This window comes from Gavialis gangeticus, unplaced genomic scaffold (genome assembly GCF_001723915.1).
Source record: "Gavialis gangeticus isolate Ggan-Ray unplaced genomic scaffold, GavGan_comp1, whole genome shotgun sequence".
In the NCBI taxonomy this organism is placed as follows: domain Eukaryota; kingdom Metazoa; phylum Chordata; order Crocodylia; family Gavialidae; genus Gavialis; species Gavialis gangeticus.
Genome location: NW_017729032.1, coordinates 142,718,035 through 142,727,210, shown reverse-complemented (window position 1 = coordinate 142,727,210; position 9,176 = coordinate 142,718,035). Strand labels below are relative to the sequence as shown.

Genomic DNA, 9,176 nt, shown 5'->3' with positions numbered 1-9,176 from the left:
TTTTTTTTTTTTTTTTTTTTAGGGGAAATGTTCTAGTTTCTGTGTATAAAAACCTGCTACTTTGGGAGGGTTGACAAGTCTTGCTGAAAAAAAAAACGGTTGAGCAAAGAGCCCCACAGAAATTGTTCACAGGTTTGGGAGTGGTATTTGTGGCTTCCTTCACTGTTCATCATTCAACCCCAGGTGACCAGACTGTTTATCAGTGTTGCAAGCAATATATCAAAAGGGTTGTAATAAGGCCTCCACAAAGTAGAAGAGGTACTAAGAAGCCACAAAGGGAAGGTGTAGAAAGCAGCCCCAAAAGACAAATGTAGTTGTGTCTATGTAAATAGTGATTTAATGTAACAGTTGCTTTCTCCCATGTCCAGGAAGTCTTCCTTAATCACCTTTTTAACAATAAGATTGACTTAAAAGGTGAAGATGCTTGTCTTTCGACCTGATGCACAAACCAGTGTACTGCAGCTGTGCAACTAGGTTTAACAAACATAGCCAATCCTCTGCTCTTTTTATGTATCCAGACCTGTAAACGAAACTTCATCAATGATTTTTATGAAAGGGAATGGGATTCTACATGAGTCATAAGGTCCCACCTCCATGGGAATTATGGTATATGTAGCAGACAATAGGCAAATCATAGGATAAGTGTAGTTCAGCTACAAAAGGTCACTTACATCATTCAGACTGATTATTGCCTAGCCCCACAAATACTTTTGTGTGGGAAAAGCTGGCAGGTAGTGCATGACAACACAGATATTCTTCCCCCACGCACATTTTTTTTCATTTGAATTATAAGACCCTTTGGGCAGGGTCTGTGTTTTTACATGTGTATGTGTAGTGCAATACGGCTTTTTCAAACTATCTTAATACAAATAAGGAATTGTTGACAAAATCTTCAGTCCTTGACAATCTCATGTTGATTGCTTCCACTCTTCCCTCCCCTGTTCCAATGTGGGATTATACCAAACATAATGCATTTAATGGCAGCCCTTAGGCCACGGTCAAAAGAATATACACTTGCTCATTAAACGCCCCCCCAGCTTTTAATCACCTTTCATTGCTGCTTTTATTTCCATACACTGGTTATTTTGTTAGAGAAAGACTAAATTATAGAAAATTGTTCCTTTCCAGAGACCCAAACACCATTTTCAGAGGAAATTCATTAACTTCCAAGTGCATTGATGAGACAATGAAGCTGGCAGGGATGCATTATCTTCAAGTTACACTAAAGCCAATTATAGATGAGGTAAGAGCAAGAAAGATTGTTTGATAAAATTTCAGCCTCAGAGGCTGCCTAGGAGTAGGTATTGTTTGCTTCTTGCCATTTTAAAATTGCTTTGTCCAGCTAGTGTTCATGTTTTTACATGAAAGCCTTGCAACATTTACTTATCCAGTGATTCACCCAGTTCATGAACAGTCAACTAGCTTTAAAGACAGACAAAAAAAAATTCATTTTAACTAGGTCTAAAAACAAGTTTCCTGTCTTATAAAACCTACTGCTTATGTTCTGGGGGAAAAAAAATAAAAACCTACAAAAGTCAAAACATCACATCAGAAAGTAGCCGGAAATCCATGAAGAACACATGTCATCCTGTAGTTTTTAAATGAATATGATTAATCCTAGATTACTGCATATGTGACAGCTTGAAGTGTGGCAGTGTGCTATTATCTCTCCAGTCCAGTATTGCAGTTTCTTCCATTGCTGTAATTAAACAACTATTTGGACCACATACTTCCTTGTAAATGATTTAGCACTTTCTTAGTTCAGCTGTTAACTGTGATGTCACATCAAGAAATATTTTCCCTAAGAGTAGTTTTACAATACTTTCTTTTTGGTGCATGATGTGTTTTCTTAAATGAATTGGGAGGGGTTGAAGAAAAACCTCCTTCGTGTTAGATGTAGAAAAATATTGCAGAAAAAATATAATGGAAGAGTTTGGAAAAATTAAAAATAATAAATAGCTTACATGTGAAGTTTTACCAAAAGAAAAAAAATCTAATATAAAGTTTGGATACTGCTCTTTACCCAAGATAACTACCTTTTTAAATAATCTGTTACAGGATTTTTACCTTCAGAGGAGAACTAGTATATTAATTGTTCATTATGTGTTTTATTTTAGATCTGCCAGGTCCATAAGCCTTGTGAAATTGATCCTGTGAAATTAAAAGATGGTGAAAATCTGGAAAATAACAGGGTAGGCTTGTGATAGTTGATGTTCTTTCTCACTGGGGTCCTCACATATTTGGAGTTGCCAGGGAGGCTTTCAGACTTTGGTTAACACTGGACACTTTTAATCTGATAGAAATGCATGTGAGTGTATCGTATATCAGCTCCATGGTTAGCTATAAGATGCAGTGCTGAAATCCTTTTTTTTCCTCCTCCTCTTGTGTCCTGTCTGAGATTGTTGATGAAGGATATTTAGCAGGATTTGCAGATCTGTTAGAATCTGACAGGGCTGTGATGCGAGTGCTTCTCCTATGGCTGTTATAGCAGTTGTGATAGTCTGAGGTGTGATATTTATAAAATGTAAAACAAGCAAAGAAGTACACAGCTTGTTGGTATACCACTTGACTAAATGGATGTGCAGTGTAACAGTAGAAGAATGGACCCCTTAACCAATGGTTCCAGCAAGATAATTTTATTTTACAAAAACATAATTACATGCTTTTCAGAATACAGTTTTACTTGATATCCATATTTGTGGGTAGTAATAACACTGTACTTTCAGCCCTCTACTTTGTGGAATGCCTGATCAAGGAGGGTATCCACTGCAGATTGGTCTGTCTTCTGTTACCAAAAAAAAATGCATATGCCACTAGAAAAATGAAGTAGCCTTGCTTTTTATGGAAGGAAAACAATTCATTTAAAAAAAATCAGTTTAATGCACATGTTCACTGTTTCAGGAAAATCTGAGGCAGTATGTTGACCGCATTTTTACTGTTATTACGAAATCTGGTGTAAGCTGTCCTACGGTGATGTGTGATATTTTCTTTTCACTGAGAGAATCAGCTGCCAAACGTTTTCAAGGTGAGTTTCAGTCTAGCTTTTCAAACTTTACTTTAGATGATTTTCAAGAATTATTATTTACTGTCACAGGTGGAAGTGGTTAAAAATACATTTCACACCTGATGCCATTTAGGGTGCGTGCAGCCATAAGGTATTTTCCTCGATGCACAAATAGCAAGACTTTTAATGATGTACCAGATCTTCCTTCAGTGTTGTTCTGCTCTGAAACATGATGTGGTAAAATGGCAAGTAGAGATGCATACGTGTGTAGCAGCTGTTTTCAGGGACAAATAATTTTGAAACAGCTAGCTCTGGAAACTCATAAAATCTGACACTTCAGCTGCATTCTTTTCTATTTCTACATGAACCTATAATAAAGGCCAAATTTTAAATTCCTGACATCAGTACAAGCCCAACAGTAGATTTGCACAGCTGTAGCTCAGTACATTTTGTTGATGAGACACAAAAAGAAATAGAATCTATTCTACTCTCTTCCCTCTGCAGGAACAAACACAACATAAAGCCAAACCCCTTTATTTTTTTCATTAAAGTAGACAAATTTGACTGCATGTGTACAAAGAGCACATCCTTTGCATAAGTGTGCTATTTTTACATAGTCACTTTCAGAATAGAAGAATCTCAACAACATTTCATTGATTGGCATATTATGCTCTTTATCCGTTCAGTGCACTATTCTTAGGTTTGTGCTAAGTGCCCCACATTGTTATTGAGAGGCAGTCTCTGGACTGAGCTGCTTATGATCTATGAAAATTATCCATATACTTTGGCTGATTAATTCAGATATCACATTTCAATATGACTTTCCTGCACAAGGAGACTAGTTTTCCGTAGACAATCCATGTCATAAATCCTGCATTCTCATATAGGGAGGTAGCCTTCACCTTGGTTTTTTTTCATTGCTTTATCAACAGCTGATATTTGGCTCCAAATGTCCTCCTTTATCTGATTATCCCATAATTTATGAATAAATAGATATCTACACACTAACTCTCTGAAAGCATTTCTGACATTAGCACTGAAAGTTCTCTGTAAAGTATCTATTGAGATAATGAGTGGGGTTGTCTCTGTTATAGGTGACCTAGATGTAAGGTACACAGCTGTTAGCAGCTTTATTTTCCTGAGGTTCTTTGCTCCTGCAATTCTTTCCCCAAATCTCTTTCAACTTACACCACACCATCCAGTAAGTACTGTATTTACTTATCTAGGTATTTATGTAGACCATTTGCCATAGGAAGAGCCTCTGCCATGTATTCTACTAATTACTTATTTACAGCCTTCAGGAGGAACAGCTTGATATAGTCTAGAAGTTTGTTATATATTTGTTTTGCATATGAGTAGATTATGTTGGGTGACTGGGTATGTAAAAAGCTTAGACTGGAGTTTGAAATGAGGTTTTTGTTTAGTTTTGAATGTGGTGAGCCCTGTGGTCATTCTCATCTCTCATGGGGGTAATTTCTGTAGTTTAGCTCCAGTAAAGGCTCTTGTTTTAGGCCACATCTATACAACAAAGATGGCATTGGGTAGGGGGTATGGTTTTATCATGTGCCTAGCCAACTTAGCTATACTGGGTGCATCTACACAAGACACTACATCGCTGTAGTAATGAGTTATGGCAACATAGCTCATTGCTATGGTGACATAGCATCAGTGGACATGAACCGTGATGCTGATGCTACTGTGCAGTAGGGTCAGAAGTGACCTGTGCACCCCTGGGACTGCGCAGTAATGCCAGTTACTACATCATCATTTAGCACTAAGACAAGCTAAAGCACATACTAAATGACTGCGCAGTAACAACTATGAAGTCAGGCGCATGTGTAGACGCACCCACTGGCAACTTCACTATGTGGACACAGATACACCAATGGAAGAGTGAGGTTTTTGTGGCTTAGCTTATGTTGTTTGAGAACCTACTTTGAAAGATGCTCCTTAGTATAAACTAGCCCTTGGGTACTATTTAGCTTCTTCCTGTTTGCCAGCAGGTTCAGGGTCCTGTAACATATGCAAGATTGTGGGTTTTTTTGCTGGTGTTGAGCTCTGGCAAGCAAAAGATTCATGTGTGAAATGAAGGGGCCACCATTCTGTCAAGTGCTACACAAGCTGAAATTGTACTGCTTCATTCTTTGCTTGTTTGTACCAAAACAGGGGTTTCACCATGTTAGTTGCCTTAAAAATGAAGTACATTTTATTTATATGTGCAACTCTTCCCCCTCCATTTAATAAGTTTCATCACAGTTTCCACATGGGCTGGATATTAGCACACAGCCCTGTGGCCAGACTCCTTCTCTTAATTTAAGCATGGTCTACAGTATGCCCAATTCATTCTCAGCTGCTGATGAGAGGGTAGCTCCTGCTCCATTTTCAGTTGTCCTGCATCAGTATTGAATTGGGCAGTACTGGGTGGCACCTTAGAGAGTAGCATTTACCAAAGTAGGTTCCCTATGAAAACTCATGCTTCTCTGAACCCATTAGTCTCTAAAGGTGCTACCATACCACACGTTCTGCCTGACTCACACACCTAATGACCTCTGCCCTCAATATATTGGATTATTTCAAAAGCATTCTGAGATGGTTTGAAAATGAAGTCTCAGAATCCTTCATTTTTACTGTTCGTAAAAAACAATCGGTTCTAAATGTTCACTTTGAGGTATGGAAACTTATCAGCTCTTCAGAACAACCAAGGGCTGTGAGCATCGGTATGATATGAAGAGTGTGCATTGGCATATCTTTAAATTTATGTTAATATTTATTTAAGAGGAATAGAGACTATCCGATGAGTGTGGGGGTTTTTTGTGTCCTTTGTCTTATACTATTCTCCCCTTCATAGGATCCTCAGACCTCTAGGACTTTGACGCTCATTTCTAAGACCATACAAACACTGGGCAGTTTATCCAAATCTAAATCTGTAAGTGTTTCAGTTTCTTTCTCAGTTAGGGTTAATTTGATGAAAGTCTATATTCATTTCCTTTTTTTTTTTTCCTTTTAAGCAGGTGGTTGCGTCATTGTTGCAATTAAACAGTTGGAGTGATTGTATAGGGCTGAACTTGAACAAGCGGATATTCAGTAAGGCTAGAGCAGTGGTGCTTGACTTTATTGGCTAGTGGGCTGGATGGGCAGTACCCAGTCCTTTAGTGGGCAGGTTTCTGCCTGATGGATCCAATCTGATTGCTGGAGTGGGTGCTGTAGGGACCCATCTGCCTCTGTGCAGAGGGACAGGAACAGCCAGGCCCAATCCAGGCTCTTAGGGTCCGGGGTGGGGGAGAAGGGAAGAGGTGTGATCCCAACCAGGTACGGCAGGGAAGGGAGCGTGGCTTTGCTGGGCAGGGTCCAACCCACTGTGTGGGGCTTGGGATTTGGGCAGTGGATAAGGGTCACAATATTAATTACCATCATTCCCAGCTGCCAAATTTCCTGACCCTTAGAGAGCCCCACAGGCCAGACACCAGAGCTCCACAGGTGGCATTTGGCCCAGAGGCTGGAGGTTGAGCACCCGTGGCCTAGACATGACTTAACCTACTTGTTAACTGATGGCAAAAACTTAAGGTTATATTCATATGAACTATGTGTTAATAAAAATAAGTTATATATTCCTAGAGCAGAGTCTTATTGTAAGCCTTTGCTTCAAATATTTTTGGGGAAAATGTAGTGTTTAAGGTTCTTAGCCCGTGGAAAACGAGGTATAGCACTAAGTAGTTGTTCTGCAGGATTTTCCACACTGCCTCAGCGGTATATTTAAATTCTAAGCTCAAGAAACCATCACTAATGGTGAAAGCTAGTATACTTTGTATGTCTATCCAGTTCTGCCAGTTAGTGGTGATAGTGGATGGTGGTTTTGCTATGGACATCTCTCCAATAGAAATCAAATAGTTATCAGGTGATGGCTTTTCAGTCATTCCTGACTAGTCTGGATTCACTGAGCAACCTTTTATGAGAATTTTAGAGGTTTACAAATCCCTTGAGCCTATCAGATTCCAGGGTTTCTGGTAGTTTTGCCTGTTTATTTTGGAAACATGATCAGAAAGAAGATTTGAAGCTTGTACAGAATGCGAATGGCAAATAGAGTGAATTGAGTCAGCGTTTGGAATGCTAACTTGGACTTTTGCAGTAGTATAGCTTACTTTTGTCTAAGACGGTGGTCTTCAACCTATGGTCTGTGAAAGATGACAATAAAAAAAATATGTGAATACCCACACTTACAATTCAAAGGGCTCCACACCTCCATTCACAGTTTTTTAAGGGTCTGCAAATGAAAAAAGATTGAAAACCACTGGCCTAAGAGGTTCCTGGGAAGTACAGAATGTGCATCCAAGCAGCCTGAGAGTAGCTTCAGGCTCTTTTTCTTTTTGAATATAGTAAAAAATGGTGATTGTTTCACTCTTATTTTCTTCTGCTGATGGCACTGTGGTTATAGGTAGTACCGTATGATGTATTGACTGTTGGTTCCATTTCAGGCCAGCTTCAAGGAGTCCTACATGGCTATTTTTTATGACTATTTTAATGAACAAAAATATGCAGATGCAGTAAAGAATGTAAGTAAATATAAGTCAATCCATAGACTATTTTATTAGGTTATTCAAGCTGATATTTAGAATCATAAATGTTATGTAGTAACTGTTAGAATTGGTGTTCCTAAAAATCAATGTATAAAAGTCAGTTTGCTGTAGCTTAGATATTAATATATGTGCACATTCTGTGTTCCCTGCAACCCTGTACTGAGCACAGTCTGGTCCAAGAGGAAATAAAGGATGGTGAGTAATCAAGCAAAAGCATAAAGAAGAGATAAGAGTACATGTGTGTACATTTTGCGGTTAGGAACATTCTTCCATTTGTTGTTTTTAGTTTGCAGGCCAGGAAACCTTTGCAGATTCCCACATTGTGCTGTAGTCTTTTTTTTAATGCTATCACAATAATATGTGTATGAAACAGTAAATTCTGGCTTGTGTTGCTGAATTACTTTATCTGCACACTTTGTCCATTTTCAAGTTCCTAGATTTGATTTCATCTTCTGGAAGGAGAGACCACAAGAGTATAGAGCAACCCATACTTCTTAAAGAAGGGTAAGAATATCTCCAGATTAGAAATATTTCTATTTCTGCTTTTTTAATGCCATTGTGAGGCACTAGTTCTTCCCTGACCCCTGACTCCATTGCTGTATTGCTACCTTTGCCTTTGTGGCTGCTATCTTATGTTAACATCCTTTCATGCGTGTTAATATTTTAATTTCATATGTGCTATAAAATCTGTGTGCAAAAGCATCAGTGGAGTTTAATTACCATGGTTAGTGCTGGATAAACATGAACCAAATCCTTCATTTAAAATAAAGTTAATGTTGTGACTCCCATCACTAAAAAGTAAATAAGATTAGGTTTGTAATTGAATTGCTGACTACTATTAAATGTTGAAAGGTGACTACCACTTCTGGTTGATCCAAACAGCTCATATCACATGTGTGACAAAGTAGTATCCCTAGAAGTCAGCTTCTCCATTTTAAGTTTGTACACTATCATTCTTTTGATTTTGAAAATAAATGTATGATTTGTAACTTTGCCCCCTCATAAACATGACCTTTCTGCCTCTGTCTTTCTTTTGCTCCTGTCTGATTTTTTTTCTGTCTTTTCTTGTTCGGCCTGCTGGCTGCTGTTGTAAAGGACTCTTAAACTAACAGTAAAGAAAGTTGATGGTAATAGTTCATGCAGGTAAGATGGTAGGGGCAGATGGTACTTTGCTGTAGTTACCTGCCTGACAGCATCTCCTTCCTCCATAGCTACAGACATATCTGACTTATCTTGGGAAAGACGTTTTCTTTGTTCTGTAATTCAGAAGTGCCAATGTGAAACCGACATTTGTCATATACTGCTTAATAGTGTAGAACTCCTTAAAGGAAAACAAGGAAGTTGCTGAACATAGAGAATAAAAGTGCCTTTTACCTGTAGGCAGAGGCTCTGACTTCTGGAATTCACTTAATATTCAGTGCACAAATTCCTAAGACCTTATTGCAAGCAAGTAAGATGTCAAAATACATTTTTCTAAGCACTGCTTCAGTAGCATACAAGTAAATTGTTCTCAAGGTTAAGGAGTCAACTTCAGCTGTTTAATTTTCCCACCCTGTCACGTAATTGTCACGCTTTACCTTTTTTTTTTTTTTTTTTAA

General features: G+C 38.3%; 1 protein-coding gene across 2 annotated transcripts in view; it reads left to right on the top strand.

Annotated features, from left to right (window-relative positions):
• The window catches only part of RASA3 (RAS p21 protein activator 3), a 266,603-nt gene that overhangs the window by 230,611 nt on the left and 26,816 nt on the right, over nt 1-9,176 (top strand). For both annotated transcript variants that reach the window (XM_019524666.1, XM_019524665.1), the window contains exons 12-18: nt 1,129-1,243; nt 2,118-2,192; nt 2,902-3,025; nt 4,099-4,205; nt 5,853-5,930; nt 7,477-7,554; nt 8,009-8,082. In XM_019524666.1, coding sequence (XP_019380211.1) covers nt 1,129-1,243; nt 2,118-2,192; nt 2,902-3,025; nt 4,099-4,205; nt 5,853-5,930; nt 7,477-7,554; nt 8,009-8,082 — 651 coding nt within the window. The remainder of the gene's footprint in view (nt 1-1,128; nt 1,244-2,117; nt 2,193-2,901; nt 3,026-4,098; nt 4,206-5,852; nt 5,931-7,476; nt 7,555-8,008; nt 8,083-9,176) is intronic.